This window comes from Cariama cristata, unplaced genomic scaffold (assembly GCF_000690535.1).
Source record: "Cariama cristata isolate BGI_N322 unplaced genomic scaffold, ASM69053v1 scaffold10766, whole genome shotgun sequence".
NCBI classification, from domain to species: domain Eukaryota; kingdom Metazoa; phylum Chordata; class Aves; order Cariamiformes; family Cariamidae; genus Cariama; species Cariama cristata.
Genome location: NW_009623842.1, coordinates 1 through 20,168, shown reverse-complemented (window position 1 = coordinate 20,168; position 20,168 = coordinate 1). Strand labels below are relative to the sequence as shown.

General features: G+C 39.9%; 1 protein-coding gene across 1 annotated transcript in view; it reads left to right on the top strand.

The window, feature by feature from the left end:
- The window catches only part of LOC104163809 (short transient receptor potential channel 4-like), a gene marked incomplete at its 3' end in the record, with an annotated part of 26,159 nt that extends 6,802 nt beyond the window's left edge, over nt 1–19,357 (top strand). Inside the window, exons 3-7 of the mRNA XM_009702926.1 lie at nt 4,717–5,030; nt 7,309–7,504; nt 9,283–9,477; nt 17,402–17,443; nt 19,268–19,357. Coding sequence (XP_009701228.1) covers nt 4,717–5,030; nt 7,309–7,504; nt 9,283–9,477; nt 17,402–17,443; nt 19,268–19,357 — 837 coding nt within the window. The remainder of the gene's footprint in view (nt 1–4,716; nt 5,031–7,308; nt 7,505–9,282; nt 9,478–17,401; nt 17,444–19,267) is intronic.
- Nucleotides 19,358–20,168: the final 811 nt, after the last annotated feature.

The following is a 20,168-nucleotide window of genomic DNA, read 5'->3' as shown; positions in this document are numbered from 1 at the left end:
TCTTTCCCTGATAAATAATGTCATTATAAATAGTGCATTGTCGCATGTTTTATGAGAGTACAAGATGACAGATTTTAAGCAACACATCTGTTTTGATGGAGGGTTATAAATATAAATAGAAATTGTTATGCTCTAAGAAAAATGGTTCTTTTTATGTTTTTCGAAGATAGTTTGTTTTGTACTGGTGCATAAAGTTCAGTGCAGTGCCAAATTACATGCAGACTCTGCTTGCTTTATCTTAAATATTTATTAAACCTGAGCATTGGACCTAGTGCTGCTTGTTTCCAGTTCTTCTAGAAACTGCATAGAAGTTCGTATTACTGATTATGTGTCTCAGCCACTGACATGAAAAGTTAGTAGGAAAACAAGTTCCTATTCAGGGCAAGAACTCTGAAAAATAACTAAAATTACATTATTTTTCTCAATATTTACTGGCTTAATGATCACTGTGTCAGATCTACTCTGTTCAGTAGTAAATAAGATTATATTTCTCTTCTGCCACCAGTTCTGCGGAAGCTAATATCTTCTTCTTACATGTTTGCATTGTTAAATGGTTTTGTTTGATCACCAGATTCACAGACCAAATGTCCATTTACATAGGTGTATTAACCCCCCTCCCTTCCTGAAAAATTACAGACTCAATTCCTCAGTGTAATTACTGTTTTAAATCTCTTTGCTATGCCATCCCTCTGCCCTCTTCCTACTGCAGCTCTGAAATTCAGGATAATGAATGCAAAGATTGGAGCATACATTTTAAAATCAGAAGAGTTCACAGTCGCATATGACCTTTCAGGAAAGGATTTAAACGATTTTTCCTGAAATGGATATTATTTAACCTTTCTTTTTGTTATCAGAAATAAGGGGGTTACATTTGACCAAGGTCTGACACCCCTAGGTCTTTCTCTGCTGGGCAGCTTTCCAACCACTCGTCCCCAAGCCTGTAGCGTTGCATGGGGTTGTTGTGACCCAAGTGCAGGACTCGGCACTTGGCCTTGTTGAACCTCATACAGTTGGTCTTGGCCCCTCAATCCAGCCTGTCCAGATCCCTCTGTAGAGCCTTCCTACCCTCCAGCAGATCAACACTCCCACCCTGCTCAGTGTCCTCTGCCGACTGACTGAGGGTGCACTCCATCCACTCATCCAGATCATTGACAAAGACATTAAACAGAACTGGCCCCAATATCGAACCCTGAGGAACACCACTGGTGACCGGCCCCAACTGGATTTAACTCCATTCACCACCACTCTTTGGGCCTGGCCATGCAGACAGTTTTTTGCCCAGTGAAGAGTACACCCATCCAAGCCATGAGCAGTCAGTTTCTCCAGGAGAATCCTGGGGGAAACATTGTCAAAGACTTTACTAGAGTCTAGGTAGTCAACATCCACAGCCTTTCCCTCACCCACTAAGCGGGTCACCTTGTCATAGAAGGAGATCGGGCTAGTCAAGCAGGACCTGCCTTTCATAAACCCATGCTGACTGGGCCTAATCACCTAGTTGTCCTGCACATGCCCTGTGATGGCACTCAAGATGATCTGCTCTATAAACTTCCCCAGCACCGAGGTCAGACTGACAGGCCTGTAGTTCCTCAGATGCGCCTTCTGGCCCTTCTTGTAGATTGGAGTCACATTTGCTAACTTTTAGTCAACTGGGTCCTCCCCATTTAGCCAGGACTGCTGATAAATGATGGAAAGTGGCTTGGTGAGCAGTTCCGTAAGCTCCCTCAGCACCTTTGTGTGGATCCCATCTGGCCCCATAGACTTGTGTGTGTCGCTGACCATTTCCCCTTGGATTATGGGCACTTCATTCCGCTCCCTATTCCTGTCTTCCAGCTCAGAGGTCTGGGTACCTGGAGAACTGGTCTTGCTACAAAGACTGTTTCTTACTAAGAAAGGCATTATAGGAAACATACTGAGGAGTTCTCATCTCTCTTTTCTCAATGAACATTGAAAATTTTTTCTTCTTCATTTTCTTCTTGCTTTTATCTCTTAACTGATGTCTCTGGTAACTCAGTTCTGTTTTCTACTGCCTGTTACTTCATCACCGATGTTGAATCAATCAGAATTGGACTGAAGGGCAATAGTGCATAAGGCAGAATAGCATCTCTCTTGGAGTTATGATGTCAAATGCAGTCAGACTTGATTTTACAGCATGATCATTCAGAAGAGTATAGTCTAATGAAGAGAGTACTGATCTATGACTCCAGCAGGTCTGGATTTAGTTACCTACTCTGTAGACAACAAATATCATTGGTGATTGAAATGTAGGACTGAGTATTTCTTAACTCTTCAATGGACTTCTATTCTCCAGTTTTGCAGTTCTCATCCCCAAATCCACAAGACTGTCAGATGCTATGCCTGCTTGTATATGAGTAAGTAAAACTGTGCCAAGGATTGCTATCAGGCACTGGGGCTGTCTCAACTGCACTACCAGTCAGTTAGAGAAACCCCTGTGTGGTGGGATCCTGTGCCAACTAGCACTGTCCAAAACAATGCCCAGTTCCCATCCACAATTTGAATCATAGAATCACAGAATGGTTTGGGTTGGAAGGGACCTTTAAAGGTCATTTAGTCCAACCTTCTTGCAATGGGCAGGGACATCTTCAACTAGATCAGGTTGCTCAGAGCCTCGTCCAACCTGACCATGAATATTTCCAGGGATGGGGCAGCTACCACCTCTCTGAGCAAACTGTGCCAGTGTTTCACCACCCTCATCACAAAAAATTTCTTCCTTGTATGTAGTCCGAATCTACCTTCTTCTAGTTTAATAACATTACCCCTGGTCCTATTGCAACAGGACCAGCTAAAATGTTTGTCCCCATCTTTCTTGTAAGCCCCCTTTAACTACTGGAAGGCTGCTCTAAGATCTCCCGGAGCCTTCTCTTCTCCAGGTTGAACAACCCCAACTCTCTCAGCTTGTCCTCACAGGAGAGATGCTCCAGCCCTTGGACCATCTTCGTGTCCTCCTCTGGACTCACTCCAACAGGTCCATGTCCTTCTTGTGCTGAGGATCCCAGAGCTGAAGGCAGTACTGCAGGGGGGGTCTCACCAGAGCGGAGCAGAGGGGCAGAATCCCCTCCCTCGACCTGCTGGTCACACTGCTTTGGATGCAGCCCAGGAAGCAGTTGGCTTTCTGGGCTCCAAGCACACATTGCCAGCTCATGTCCAGCTTTTCATCCACCAGTACCCCCAAGTCCTTCTCAGCAGGGCTGCTCTCAATCCCTTCATCCCCCAGCCTGTGTTGATACTGGGGATTACCCTGACCCAGGTGCAGGACCTTGCACTTGGCCTTGTTGAACCTCATAAGGTTCATGTGGGCCCACTTCTTGAGCTTGTCCAGGTCCAGATGAATGGCATCCCTTCCCTCAGGTGGGTTGCCTGCACCACTCAACTTGATGTCGTCTGTAAACTTGCACTCAATCCCACTGTCTATGTCACTAATGAAGATATTAAACAGTACTGATCCCAATACGGGCCCCTGAGGGACACCACTTGTCACTAATCTCCAGCTAGCCATTGAGCTGACAGATCAGTAGTTCCCGTGGTCCTCCTTTCCACCCTTTTTAAAAATGGGTGCAATGTTTCCCTTTTTCCAGTCACCAGGGACTTCATCTGACTGCCATGACTTTTCAAATATCGTGGAGAGTGGGTTGGCAACTACACCAGCCAGTTCCCTCAGGACTCTGGGTTGCATCTCATTGGGTCCCATAGACTTATGTAATTTCAGATTCCTCTGGTGGTCTCAAATCACTTTGAGAGCAGTGACTTCTTTGGAGGGTGAGTATGGTGTAGAAATGTTGTGATGTATGGCTATGTTGTTTCACCTGGCCCCAGTGACACAGAAAAGTCTGTTTCCTTACTACTGAGGGCATATTCAGCAGCTCTGAAGGGTGCATCTGGGTGGACTAGAGTAGGTAAATGCAGACTGCACCATAGTCCCTCTTTGAAATCTGCTGCATATTATATTATCCCATCGTTTTAGAGTGCTTCATAGCAGAGATTCCATCCTCTGATACATTCTGTAAAACAGATTAATGAGACCAAATAAATAATAATGAGTCTGCCACAGTAGTTAAGCCTCAGTTCAAAGTAATATCTTTCATCTTCAAGAAAATTTTTGGTAGAGCTGGAATAGTAAAGAGTCACAGTTCCAGGGTTCAGACTCTTTGATAATGAGACACAGAAGCAGTTTGCCATGGTTCATTAATAAACAGCTTTTTCATCATTGGTCCAGTGTTAGTGATTAAGCGATGTACTTATTCCTTGATTAAATGTTTTCTTCCAACTTGCCAAAGTTCTTGCAGGTTTCTAGCCATCATTGTCATATCTGCACTGTTCTCCAAGGAAATAATTTACCTGATTTTACAACTGAAATTTTCTATAATTCTAGAAACCCAGATGTTAAAAAACTCTTCCTCTCAGTCAGAATTCTTAGACTTGCTTTTGCTACTGTGAAAATTACAACCATATGCAAAACACAGGCAAAAAACTAGAAAGTATAGACCATTCTGCAGATAAAAATGAAGGACAAGTACATGGGTACTGCCCATTTTTTGTTTTGCTGAAATAAAAAACTCTCCTGAAGACATTTTGCTTTCCGAAAGACATCTGGTTTTATTGTGCTATCTGCAAATTAATTGAACAGCTTATAAAGAAACTGACATACTTGCTTATGTATCAAAATAGAGGAGTAATTTCTTCCCTTCTGCTTCTTTTCAGTATAGTGGGTTAGTTCCACGAGAGAGCTGGGATATGTGGCATCCAACCCTGGTGGCTGAGGCTTTGTTTGCAATCGCAAACATCTTTAGCTCCCTACGCTTGATCTCATTATTCACTGCAAATTCTCACCTGGGACCTCTGCAGATATCTCTAGGAAGAATGTTGCTGGACATTTTGAAGTTTCTCTTCATATATTGCCTTGTGCTGCTAGCTTTTGCAAATGGATTGAACCAGCTGTACTTCTACTATGAGACAAATGAACCCGGCAACTGCAAAGGAATACGATGTGAAAAGCAGAATAATGCATTTTCAACGTAAGTGGCTGATCTATTTATCGTTCCCCTCTGCTCCCAATATTTTAATCACTTTGATGTTGTTTACAGGAAAGAGGCTGTCTGTTTTCTGTTGGTATTACAGTAGTGTCCTGACAGATGCAGCTAAAGTTACCCTAATAAAAAAAAAAAAAAAAAATTAACATTACATCAGTCTGTAATAATGTTCATCCCATACCACAGTGAATTCTGTACAATTCAAGATACCTCAAAAGATAAAAAGATAAAATAAAGAAGAGGGGGAGATAATATGAGATTAGAAAGTACATATTAAGAATTAAGGGAAAAAAGGTCACCAGATCAAAGCTTGCTTATCCAGGCAGCTGTCGCTCTGCATTTCTTCCTTGTCTGGTTATGGTCATTAAATAAATTTGGTGTCCTAAAACATGAAGATTCCTTGTAAATATGATAAACTGATGCAGGAAAAAACATTGAGTCCAGGCTTCTACTGACTCTGAGTCTACTCCACACAGTCAAATACTATATTCTAATTTCTGTTGTAAAGTTTATTTATTTTTCTTTCACTTAAAAATCAGTTTTACTTCACTCTGTTCTGTAGTTCATCTATAGTACCAAAATACTACCAAATGAATATTAATTCTCTATCTCATCTTTCAACTTCCAATCTGAAGCAAACTCCTGCTATAAATTCCTGTTCTCTATTACCTTCTATGAATCATATCTAGGCTGTTTTTAAAATATATTTATTACCAATTGCTTCCTTCTCAAAGTGAATAATTTTGTAAGAATAGCACCTTTTGTATCATCTTAGTCAAGTAACTTTGCTCAGGCATGGTGCATTTATCGTGTGTATCAATAACATTGTATGCAGGTCTAAACTTCATGTGATCTGAACACAAAAGCACAGGAAATATTTCAGAGCTGAACATGGAGGGAAGCAATATTATTAATCTGGGAAACAGCGGGGACTGCTGGTACTAGTGCCAGAAGATGGTGTCAAGGCAAACTGTGACGCCTTTTGAGCCTTTTCTGCAAGTGAGAGCAGGGGGGAATAATGATTGTTCAATTTGTACTCAGACGAGTGTAAACCATATGAGAGACTCCAGAGCAGTACTTTACCACTTATATACACTGTATTACAGGAGCAGACATTCAGGACCTAGACTTTCTATAAGTAAAAACATAGTGCCCTCTCAGGTATCTCTGTAGGACTGCACTGTACTGGATTGCATGACAAAGTTACGTTTCACAGATGATACTGCATGGTGGGAAAAGGGCTGAAGGGTTAAGTTTTGCCCAGTTCTGGACAGTGGGTCCCAGTGTGCAGGGCTGCCCACGGTGGTACAAGTTCCCCCAGTTCAGCAGCCTCCCTCCTCCGGATGCAGTGGGGACAGCACTGGTGGCCCACACATCCTGTCCAGGTAACCTGCTTCTGGTGTCGGGGTGAAGGAACAGGAGAGAGGCCACGGGGAAAACTCACTCCAAGTAATCTCAAGATATGCGACCAGACAAGCAGAAAATTTTCCTCCAAACTTTTCAGGAGCAAAGGGTCTAACCAGGGCCTATGCTTATGCTGCTATAGTGTAGCTGAACATTGTACAAAAGTGAAATTCTGACAAGCTATCTAGTTGCAGAGGATTTTTTAAAAGTTAGTTATTGTTATTTCACTTCCTAGCTGTTGTCCCAAACTTCTCTAAGGGAATATCATATAATTTAGTTGTAAAAGCATGTTTCATTTGAGAGCGGTATGTTTGTCTTTTTAATGTCTCCATTCTTTGCAAAACAAAACATATGTTAATGATAATAATGTCTTTCTAATTATACAACTCCTTTTATCTCAATGACTCTCAACACAAACCAGAAATTGCATAAACTGACAACATGAAGTAGATACGAGGATAACACAATTATTTTAACATCTTAGTGAAACACAGTCATTGAGTTACTTTTGGATCCTTATTCTACCCTCTACAGTCAAAGCAAAGGGTGAACATACTTCAAAGGCAGGTGTCCAGAATAAGATCTCTAAAACTATATTTATCCTTCAGAAGTTTGAACAAAATCAGCCTTTTACTTGCAGACTTATTTATAGATTCAGTATTGTACCTCTAGAGGCTCATATTTGAAACATTAAGCCATTGTTTCCCTAGAAAGATACTCCATATATGTTGCCTATGTTGTGATAAGTATCATTCATCTCAATGAAGTCAAGGACTTTTGCGTGTTTGGAGAAAAACTGAACAATGTGAAAAGCACATGTATTGTTATACAGCTATTGCTTTTGGGTTTTGTTTTTCAGATTATTTGAAACGCTGCAGTCATTATTCTGGTCTATATTTGGACTCATCAATCTCTATGTGACCAATGTGAAAGCAAGGCATGAATTTACTGAATTTGTTGGGGCCACCATGTTTGGTACCTATAATGTAATCTCTCTGGTTGTTCTACTCAACATGCTAATAGCCATGATGAATAATTCTTACCAACTTATTGCTGTAAGTTGTTCTTTATCCTTAGATCATTTGTAACATATACCTTCTCTCTGTTCCTACATCCCATTTTTCTGGCAGTAAATCTTCTTTACAGACAGGATATTGGGACAGATTCTCTCATTTGTTCTCATTCTTTTACACTGTTCTGGAAGGACACAGAAACCAGACCCCATCTGGACTGGGCAGGGCAAATTTCCCCACAACTCTGAATGGGGCAGAGATGGCCCTGCTACAGAAGTCAGCTCATGAGTTGAGAAGGGTTTCCGAAAGCGGCTGGCAAGTGACATGGGCTACAGTCCAGGCCAAGCTGCACTGTGCAGGACCTCTTCTGAGAAAGAGATTCTACCAAAGATTGTTCTATTTCTGCTTTATTTTTAATACATTATATTTATTAACCTTTAAAAGGATGTTATTTTTGGATTTTTATATCATGGGAATATATAGTTAATAGAAATTGGATGCCCATGTTTCATGGACAATTTTGGACCCATTAGCAATTCAAACAAAAGGCCATGACTTCTCATTCAGCAGTGTCTTGTTTTCTCCTTTAATAAAAACTGTCTTTATCCTTATCAGAGCTATTGGCTTGTTTTCATTTTTCAGCTGTCTATTAAGGAGATTAATGAAAATAAACACTGATTCATCAAATGATAATTCAAATATGATCATGCAGAAAGCAAACAAATAAAAGAAAGCTTCACAGTCTTAAGATTTTGAAATGTACCTTTTTTCTAATCTGGAAATTACAAGTTTTCCACAAAAGAAATACTGACTACATCTGTTTATATAACACTATTTGGCAAAGTCTGGTATACAATATCACAACATACTAGCATTCATCAAAACTCAGACTGCAGGTGGAATACTTTTCCTACTACAACTTCTAAACTACTATTTTGGTTACTGTGTATCTGGCTAAAAATTAAAGGCTAGAGCTAGACCTGTAGTTTAAGTTCTTGACTACTATGTCTGTTCTTCAAATCTACTATTAGTGATTTAAACTTCCTGTTCAGCTGCTAGGTTTTAGCAATCTTTCCATGGACTTTTTTTTTGGGAATTTGGGAATTTCTGGGGCTGGCAATTACTAAGAGAGTGCGTGAGACTTACAGACTTTTAGCAATCTTTCCATGGACTTTTTTTTTTTTCCCAAACTTTTCAAAATTATACAATATTATATAGACCCCAAAAGAAATAAAATTTCAAATAAAAGTATTAAAAAATGCCTTACAACCTATTCCAAATTTATAATTCTGAAGTAGGAGGAAAAAAAGACGGTTGACTCAACAGTTTTAAGTAGCCACATTATTTGTTGGATAACATATTTGGGAATTTCTGGGGCTGGCAATTACTAAGAGAGTGCATGAGACTTACAGACTTGTTGAAGCTGCTACATAGCAGAGTAATTAGTGTGATCTATGTAGAGTAATGATGAGCTGCTATTATAACAAAACATCCCTTCCAGAAATGTAGTGTTTTTCTGCTTGTAATTATCCATCGTTGTTTGAGAGACTTTTAATTATTTAGAAGCCTGTAGCAAGAAAAGAAATGTTGAAAGTGGATATATACTGTACATATCTAGCGTCTCTTTACTGATTTACAGCAGTGTAGCTTTGCTTTGTGTTAAAGACCTTCTGTCAAAAGAAGATGCCAGTATTTTAACAAGAAAATTCATTAGTATTTCAGGGTTGTTCTAGTTTTAGGTTTTCAGATTTTTGTAGAGGTTTGTTTCACCTCCTTAATTACAGCAAGGTCTGTACTGGTGTTGTGTTTCTTGTGTGCAGGATCACGCAGACATTGAGTGGAAGTTTGCTCGAACAAAACTCTGGATGAGTTACTTTGAAGAAGGAGGAACTCTGCCCACTCCTTTTAACGTCATACCAAGCCCAAAGTCTTTGTGGTATCTGATCAAATGGTTATGGAGACACCTTTGCAAGAAAAAAATTAGAAGAAAGCCTGAAAGTTTTGGAACAATAGGGGTAAGTTCTGTGTAAATACTGTGTAAATACTGTGCATATGAGTTAGATAATAATTCTAGCAGAGAACATTTATTTTTTACATTCATGTCAATGTATTTGAAGAGAAAGCATCATCGTATTCCTGTGCAATGACAATATGAACCATGACTGTGCCTGATCTACAGATAATGCAAGAAAGATTAAAAGCAATACAAATACGAGAGATCAAATGTATATACTTGTCTACCAGTCCCAGAGGTGTGGTTGATGATCTCTAGCTCAGGTGTCAATTATCATTGACATGTCATGAATGACAAACTCATGCATAAAGTATTTGTCATGTCTCTGTCTCTGTCTCTCTATGTGTAATGAAATGGGTTCACCGTAAAAGCATTCTTACCAAAAGGCGTCCCCATTAAAGAAAACATTTTGAAAAGTAACAGAATTTACTTGGAATTGCTTATTTGAATTTACAGGTAGAGTTATTTCAGAATCACATTTCTACCCTATTCTAATAGTGCTGATTAGCAGTGAAATTTCTAGGAGAGAAGAGGGGAAAGACACACAAGTGGAGCAAGAATAGTTGTGCACCTGGATTCAGCAGTTGCCTGTGTAATATCTCAACCACAGACTTTCTCTGGTAGCTGTGGTGGTATATTTGAATTTGTCCCTCCTAGCTTTATCCAGTTGAGATACCTCAGTCAGCAGCCCAGTTTTTCTCTATCATCAGAGGAAATATCCAGGCAACAACCTAACCCCCTAACAACTAAATCTCTCTAGTTATGTTTTCTGCATTTCCCACAGCAAGCAAGTCAGTGGCTCAGTAACTAGACTGTATTTGGCTGATTCCAACATAGAGAAAACTATTGTGGGTAAAATGTGAATAATGGCACTTTCCCTGTAGCATAGGGATGTGAATATACAGGTTTTCTGTTAGGAACTCAGATAGCAAAGCATGAAGTGAGAGTATGAGAGCATTACGTGTGGGTAAGGGGAAGAAGGAAGGGTTACAGTCCTCATGGTGTTGACCCTGGTAGCAAAACTTCCATTTGTTTCAAAGAAACCAGGGGGTACAATACAATTCTTTGCTGGACCATTACTCTATAGACCTTTTCTTCGTACTTCCTCCCAGTTTCTTGAGAAGTGGGTAGTAAGGGTCAGCTTTTCCTACGTATTCTCCTGTTGTAACCTGGCATTCAGTTTAATTGTCAGATATGCTTGGAGAAAGAAGTTCACAGGCGTGTACAGATATCCAATAAAGAGGAAGAGTGACATACAAGATGAATTCACAATTCCTAAGCTGATGAATGGATTTTGTCCTCTTTGTGGAAAGCTTCTAATCAGGCTTATTGCAATATCCTGATCTTGTTGGCCAGTATCTACATTGTGAAAGCAAAACATGCTTTACTTAGCTGTCATAGTTGTAGATAGGAAAGAAACAGCCAGAAAAAGAAGCTAATAAGCATGAGGACAACGTTGAAATAAACCAGTAATAGACTAAAAGGAAGAAACACTGAAAAAATAAAATTAAGACATGAACTAGCATAAATGGTGAAGAATTTCAAGAAGAAAACATCACTATGTAACCTAGCAAGGGAAAGAATTAAATGCAGAGACCAACAAGAGGAAAAATTGTGAGATTTTGTGAGAAAGAGAAAATTAAGACAGTGATGTAGTTGTGTGTGGGGGAGAGTGGGCAATGCTTCTAGGCATTTGTTAAACATTTGGTAGGGATGATTAGCTAGTGTAAACTGATAGAGTGATATTAAAATTAATGGAGTGATGCCAGTGTATAACAGCTGAGGATCTAGGTTTGGTTAACACAATATCCCTGTTTGACTGACACAGATCAAGAATACCCTTATACCTCCCAGCAAAATTTCCAGGACAATATTTTTTGTCAGACTTTCCATTCAGGATGAGGGATTTTTCTTCCTTTTTCTCCCTCTCAAACTGCCTCTGGGAGTGAACTCATTCCTGGCTCTGTGGAAGAATAAAGAAAGAGACAGGGTGCTCTCAGCCCTGTGCTGAATGGCATGGTGAGGAAGGGGGTTCGGAAATATCATCCCCTGGTTCCTGCAGCTACCTCCTGCTGGTCCATAAATACCATCTTCTAAAAATTAGCAGCTTGGGTTTTGGAAAACTAGTGCAGCAAAGGGTCAAAGGACAGGGAGTCTATACACAGAGCTGATTGGGAATTTTTCCAAATAGAATTTTTTTTTTTTTTAATGAGAAAAGTACAAAATCCTTAAACCCCAAATTTTTTCATTAATATATACCAGTTTCAAAGAAACTTTTGTTGGGAAAGACTTTTCAGCTTCAGGATGGAATTTCTGTTTGGAGAGAGAAGGAACGGGTGCCAAGTAAAGCAAATAACTTGGGCTAAGGGAGACCCAGGTTCATTTCTATTCTCCAGTGGATATTTAATTATTTACCCCAAGCAGAACAGCTCTGACAGGAGAGATTTCCATCTCAAAATCATTAAGACCCTGGGGGTGAAAGGTGCTCTCTTGGGAGAACAGAAGAGATGGAACTGAACTTGGCTTCCTTATGATTTGAATGTGAACCACTAATTACTGAATTGCTTGAGAGTGGAGGGCATAGGCGAGGGACAGATGTAGGACATTTTTGGTTAATTTCTGTAGAGTAATTTTTTTACAAATTGTTTGATGAGAGAAAGTGGAAATCCTGAAGTCTGTGATAGGACCATATCCATTGCTAGTTTCCACTACAGAATAGGTACTTAGCTGCAAGTGTAACTGAAACCCCTCTGAAGCAGGGGGATCACCAGCAGAGCCATCATGGCAACAAGACTTCCAGCTGCCTGGAAAAAGTGAATGGCTGTGGCTGACCAGGCAGATTCAGTCCACGCATCTGTGCATCTCATAAAACTACAGAGTTCTTCAGCTAGCTCCTCAGCTATAAGAGAAGCCCCATTAGGGCTATCTGAATTTGAACATTTTGCAATTCCTAGGCTTGGTTATGCACCCAAGCTCCAAAATGGAATAAGATGTGGGTATGCACTATGCACTCTGATTTCCACATTAGGAAAATTTGTCCATACCCATCAGTGTGTGAGAGCCACTATTCTCTCCAGCAGTCGAGTCTACACATAGTTTGGGTCGATGTAAACCAAGCACTGTTAACTGGATTTTCCCCAAGAGGTTAAGTCGTCAGAGAAAAATGAGCACACCATGGTGATCTCATACTTTGTGCTGGTGGAATGCACTGCTTTCTGGTTTTGAAAAACTTATTCCGGTCACCCACAGCTCAGCCTTGGGTTCCCAGAACTTTTTCAATTGTCCCAACAAACTGCATCACAAATTAAATTTAGAACTTTTATGCCCTTTCAACCGAAGGGAAATGAAGAGTTTTCTCTGCCTTTTGTCTGGGGATCTCAGATGACAGCTCTCTGACTCCAGCTCACTGGAATCTGCCCTGTAATAACTCAGGCGTCAGGGCTACAAGATAAGCTTTGTTGGGACCTACTTCTTTTCACTGAGCCCTGCATTATGACCTCTGATTCCTGCCCTATGACCAGTACTGGGGAAAAAACACTGTAGATTCAGTTTCAGGCTCATTTTCTTACATTGGCTATATGGATGCCATGTTGTCTCTAAGGCAGAACTCAGATTTCAAAACATTTTGTTCTGAAATCTCTAAATGCTAAATTTCCTGTTAGGAAGCTCTAATCAGAGGGGATGTGCTATGGTGTTTTCCAGTAGAAAAAAGCAATAGTGTGCATCCAAAGGCTGAGTCAGTGCTGGAGGATACAAAACAGACAATAGACAGAATGGAGCTTGCTTGTTAAAGTCAGTATTTTTCAAGGGTCAGACATGATATCTGCATAAGAAATCTTAGTACCAAAAAGCCAGGAATCGTGAGCTAGGAATGAATCAAGGATATATTAAATGTGTCACCAACAATCCACTGTGAAAATGTACATACATGTACACTTGCAAGTTCATAATATACAGGCAGAAGTCGTAAAGAAAGGGTTCAGGGTCAGGATGGTTTACAGCAGACGTGCTAGTGAAAGGATTTATCTGGCTCATATGAAGAAGAAAAATGTCAGTAGAAATAAGTATGGTATGGTTGCTTGGGAGGACCATCTACAGTGCTGCTTGTAACAAAGTTATCATGGGAAAGAGCAGGGTCCGCAGGGAAGTGATGTGCCTCTGAAGAGAGCTGATTAATTTGCTTCTCCTTGGATGTCAGTTCTGCGGTTCTGCCATCCTTTGTTGTACTGGGACAGCTGAACCAGTGGGTGGTGGAGTCAAGGGGAGTTTTTTCAAGGGACAGGTTTTTCCTCCAAAGCAACCCGCTGCCCAGCCATGCTGATGGCAGCTTCTCTAGACACAGCTACAGCTGAAGGAAAGCCAGGATATTTACATGTGATTTACTACTACTTCATCTCTGGTATTAATCAGACAGAGATCTTCTGCCTTTCAGATTTCAGCACATTTTTATTTTCTGTCATTCTGACATATCCTGCATATGCAGCATTCTCTTTAGCTATTCTCACAAAGTATCTCCTACACTTAAAACTCTGAAATAACAGTGTGTGCTGTTCTTTATATATATATTAATAGCAGTTCTGTTAACTTTGTCAGCTCACCTTTGCAAAAGCCAGATTAGTAACGTAATTCTATTGATTAGGCAGAAGTTTTCCTGATTGCCCAAGGCCTTTGGGTGTCTCAAGGCTACTCCTGTTGGCCATCTGAAATCCATTGCTGTTTCAAAAAAGAAGAGATGTAAGAAAAGAAACCTCAATCCCACTGGAATAAATTGTACTGTCTCCCTCAAGTTACATTCCACTTTATGTCTGATCAGTCGCTGAAAATTGGTTTACCTATAATTTTAAGTATGTCAGAGGAGCAAATGGAAAGCATTGTCAGTAATCTTTTTTTTGTGTGCATCTGATATTTAGATAAACAGTTATCTCTTTCCTAGGTATCCAGATTTTTATGCAATTTTTCCAAGCAACCTACGCGATAATTATTACCATTTGTCAGAGAAAATCTCCCTTCCCCCTCTCCTATTCTTTGTTCTCCAAGTGGAAAATGATGCAAATCCTAAGTCAATATAAGTATTTTGTGTTTTCTTTGTAATGTGTGTTATTGAAAGTTGAGCGAAGAAATAACACCTTCCACCTGGAATGGAAATCAATAATCTGGAGTGTTTGTTCTATAGCCAAGGACCATCTCATGGGGAAACCTCTTTGTCAACTCAGATAAGTTCTTATCTTTTTTTTATGGGATGCTTCTATTCAAGACGAGGAATATACCCCATGACTTCAGACAATCTTTACATTTTCTGGACCTTTATCACTAAGCAGTTTGAGGTCAAATGCAGACATTAAATTTGAATTCCTGCTTTACAAAAGATACAATTTTGGTAAAACACTTCAAAAGGAGTAATTTAACATTATCAAATTTTTGAGTGCTAAAGAGATTTTTCTTCCAAACAATGCAAATTACTAGGAATGGCATAAGCAGAAAGACCAAAATAATTATCACTACTGGTAGAACTACTGTTAAGCTTCCTAAAGGATATTAGTGCCCCGTTGGAAAATGATAAAATTATCCCCTTCAATTTCATGATTTCATACAACATTGTCATCAGAAGAATGTTTCTTCACCTGTTGCTATTTTTAGTCAGATTTCACTTATCGCTTTGTTAGTCATTATTTTCAACACTTCTTCATGCATAGCGGGTACTTGCAGCAAATTTTGAACAACAGTAAATTAGACTATGACCAGGTAGAGAAAAGCAGGCTGGCTGGGAACTAAATAAGGACAATGTGAGTGTTAATGTCATTTTATTTACAGTGAATAGCTTGCTTGTCAGATGTGTTTAAGCAAAGATTCGTTCTGCTTTTGGAAGGAATAAAAAGATGATTATGAACTGGAGACTGAATCTGAGCATTTAAACAGGAGCTAGAGAACTGATGGGGGTAATAACTTTGATAGGTTATTTGTATGCGTAATTCCCTGGGCAGTATGTATGTGTCTGTGTATGAAAACGCACAATTAAAGGCCTTTTCTTTCAGCTTCTCAGTAGTATGGATTGAAAATTATTGTTAAATGCAGTAGAACTGTTCTGGACATGTTACTACACAAATAAATTTGTTTACATAGTCATCTCAAGTTGCACTTGTTGACACTGTCGGATGGAAAAGCCACAGCCTCTGCTTCTGGGAGTTTCAAAATCAGTTGCAAAAAAGGGTAAACTTGATTTAGCTATTTCTTAGTATGGATACAGAATTAAGCCTGTGCATTTACTTCACATTTCACTGTAAAATAATGCAGAACAGACAGCAACTGCAGAACATATTCTGCGAGACAAGAGTCAACGTTTGTTTCATTTATACAAGTTATTAGCTTTACCTGAACTGAAGTGCATTTCAATTACACCTTAAAGTGTTTTTCCTTTTACCTGTGAGTCAGATCTGTTGTTGGTAGCCCTCTTACCCACGGACTCCCTTAGTGCTCTCTCAGCAGAAATGAAACATCTCCATCGTGTGGTCAATTGTGAAAAATTAGATTTTTTTTTCTAAAAACCAACTAAAGACGAGTGTTGGGAGGGTATCAGCCTTCCCATGGCTGCCTTGCCTCCTCCGGCCACAGCAGTGAGCAGGCTCACTTGTCCATCCACCCTTAAACACAGGAATTTCCATCTTCTCTTTGGATGAGGCATATACAGAAACATGATCTGGAAAAATACTGAAGACAAGAATTTTATTTATAAAGCCCTACCCCACAAGTGGCTGTTCAGAGCGATTAGGAAATAATGATTTTCCCCTTTCTATTATTTTTTGCCAAGCCCAACCACACAGCTACTGCATCCCTCAAATTAATTACGAACAGGAAATCAACTCTAAAGTGTAAACTGATTCAGAGTACAGGGAAATGTTAATCATAAATTGCCAATCAGTTTCAAGTAAAAGATGACAAAAATACCTTACTGTGCCTGCCTCATTATGCAACTGAGGTCAATTTTAACAAGTCCCTTGGATGTCCTTTTATCCTGTTTTAAGATGCTGTAAGTGTTCTGTTTTGTAGAAATACAATCAATGGTCAGACACCTTCTTTTCTTGCCAGCAGCAGATATAAGACCCAAGTTAAAATTATCAGTCTTTCTTTCACCGGTCAGGGATAATTAAGGTAGAGAATGAACATGACTCAGTATACTATTGAGGACAACAGTAATTGAAGGACTGGGTAATTCAGGTCTTTTTTTCCAATCTTCGTCTGGACAGCCCTTAGATATGACAGTATAATCTAATGCAACCGTTGCTTGAAGCCTGTACCATGCTTTAATCCTACCACACTTCTCTTTGCTGTTCTTCAGAGTTGCTATCCCTCTTACCCTCCCTCCTTATCAACACCGAACTCTACATTGCAAGCTACGTTTCTTTCTTCCATACCCCTCTCTGAGGTCACGTGTTTTTAACAGGGAACTAAGCAGGAATTTTTCTCTTTAATAAACCTAGTACAGGTTTTGGTTAGCTCTGTCTTAAATAAGACATTAGAAGCCGTAGCAAGTGTCAAGCTTTTCTCAATTCAGTAAAATGTGATTCAGTCTGTGTGAGTGAGTGACATGATCACATTGTTCCCCTTCTGTCTCGGATTACTGACTTTGGGGCTCTGCAAGCAGAGACCTGGCTGCCCCACCACATCCATACCAATGCAGGAATAGCAAGCAGTACATTGATGAAAATGTAGGAAAACCACTTTACCTTCCCAATAAGAACATTCTCCCTTCGGTAAAGCTAATGACAGGCTTTGCTCCAACACTGCCATTTTTCAACAGACTTTAAACCATGTCTCTTAGCTTGCTAGATACCACATATTGCACAGATGCTGGTTTGCTATGCTGTAAGTATTTTACCACCAGACAGGGATTCATGGTTTTTTGTTCTTCTGTTTTCTTTTTTTTTCAGAGGCGTGCAGCTGACAATCTGAGAAGACATCATCAATACCAGGTACAGGCCCATATTTTTGGGGGGGGCAATTATTTTTCTATGACTCCAAAAGGTCTTCATGAGGGGAAAATAAAAAGGAAGAATTTCATGACAAAGCAAGAAAAGAAAAAAAAAACCACAAAATGCATACTTCTTTCATCCTCAGCAAATAAGCATAGTATTTTTGGTGTTCAAACAACAACATTTGAGAAGTAGGGTTGTCTGTTTTGGGTTGCAAAAGGATATTTCCTACAGCAATAATATCCTAACCAGTATTTTGCCGAGTGTATCATCAACTGCCTTTAAAAAAGCAAACACATAGTCCCAGCTCCCTGCTGGGTTTCATCAGGATCATATGTGCAGCTCACTGACGTGCTCCATCAGAACGTGCTCTCCATCTCTGCGGCTCCAATCCCCCATAGACAGCTTCTTGTCCCTTAATAACCCCTCTGCCTGGATCCCCTGTAAGCTGTTCTTCTTCTCCATCCTCTCCACTTCAGCCTCGGGTTTTTTGAGATTATTGTAGCACAAGGAATAATTTTCAGATTTATTTTCAATTTTTATTTTGATAAAAGGGCTGCAAGTTAAACAAGATGTGGGCTGTAGACTTGGAGGTTTGGTAATTTATGTATTCCATGTCGGAAATGACTGGGTAAACTAGGACTTTTCCAACCTGAAAAAGAGACAGCTGTGGGAAGTGCAACAGGGATCTATAAAATCACGGGAAAGGTGAACACAGAGCAGCTGTTTGCCATCTATCTGCAAACTGAATACCAGACAAGTTCTCCACTGCATTAGTAAGACTGTAGGCAGCACTTTGAGCAAAGTGATTGTTCTCCTCCAGCCCACACTTGTAGGACTGTGTCTGGAGCAGTGTGTCCTGTTTTGGACCCCCCACCACAAGAGAGATGTTAGCAAACTGGAAGGAAGCCAGAAAAGGACCACCAAGATGGTTAGAGGGCTGACATAAAAGGAAAAGCTCAGATTTCAGCCTGGAGTAGGTGAAGGGCGATCTAATTGCTGTCTTCAGTAACATAGTGGGTGGTTAGAGAGAAGAAGCAGCCAGATTTTTCTTGGAGGTGCACAGCAAAAGAATAGGAGTCAATGACCACAAGTTGCAGGAAGGGAAATTCTGTAAGGAAAATCATCATCACAGTGGGGGTAGTAAAAAATTGGAAAAAGTTGCTCAAGGAGGCTACAGCATCTTGACCCTTGGAAATATTCAACACTTGACTGGACATGGCCCTGGGCTGGATCAGACAGCCTCCAGGCATCTCTTCCAACCTAAATAATTTTAGGATTCTTAGAAGTAGAAGGCAAAAACGGAGACTATTAGAGAGCAGGTTAAAAATAAACAAAACCCCAAATAGAATCTTATTCCAGCTATACTGTGGAATACACTGGCAGAGAATATGTTGATGCTGAAAGTTTACATGAGTTCAAAACTGATAGCAAATCCTGTTACAGCCCGTTAAACCTTGAGCTATCGTTTCTGGTTCAGAAAGTCTCTGAATCTTATATCGCAGGAGGCTTGGGAGAGTATTGCTGGAAATAACATTACACAACCACACAGACTTACATTCCTCACGAGGCATCAGCAACTGCTCACTCTCAGGCTGCATGTTACTGCCATGAGACGTTCCTTTGGTCAAACCCAATACAGACCTTCTCAGGATAATTAATATCAGCACTTTCCATTGAAAAGCAGAACAGATTTTCAACTAGATCTAAGGTTTGTACATTTTTTGTCATGTTCCTAAAGCACAATGAAATCCAAGCAGGCCCAATGAGTGTAGGTTTAATAACTAATACCAAGAAAACTAACACAATGTTTTATATTTTTAGGAAGTTATGAGAAATCTGGTTAAGAGATATGTTGCAGCGATGATAAGAGATGCCAAAACTGAGGAAGGACTGACAGAAGAAAATTTTAAGGTATACATTTATTCATATGTTTATAGGTGTTTTAGTAAGGTATTGTACGACTGTGAAGCATATTTCTCATACTCCTCAGTTGATCAGGTAGCATATAACTTGCTTCCTGGGACAGTGTCTGTGTCCTGATGGACCACACAGCGATAGTATTATACATGGACTCCAGCGAGCCTTTGTCTTTCTTTAGCTGGATGAATAATCAGTTTTAACAGCTAGTTTGAATTATGCCCATGTAAGGGGACAGCAAAGTGGGACAAAGTGTGTATAAAAATGTATTTACTAAAGCAAGATGCAAATAGTTTCAGCACCTTAGGAAATAGAGGTTTTCTGCTATAGAGTGCTGTTGTGCATTTATTTGTGTATAGAATGCCTTTTATATGACTTGAAAGATGGAAAACTTAAATAAGCAGTCAAATATTAAAATACTTTGACACAGATTAATTGAACAGGACCATATATATCACAATGCTTATATCCATGACTGTGTATTTCAGGAATCAAACATTTTTGTTATCGATGTCTGAAACTCCAAACATTCAAGATTATATTCATCTGCCTTAGCTTACACACAAAGAAGATACAGCCAGAGCCTGAGCTAATTGCTTCATTATTGCTTGATTCAGATCATCTTGAGTGCCATCACAGGGCACATACAGGGCAACCGAGTGATCAGGCCCAGTCAGAATGAGTTTATGAAAGGCAAGCTGTGCTTGTCTAACCTGTTCTTCTTGAAGGCAAGCTGTGCTTGTCTAACCTGTTCTCCTTGTATGACAAGGTGACCAGCTTAGTGGGTGAGGGAAAGGCTGTGGAT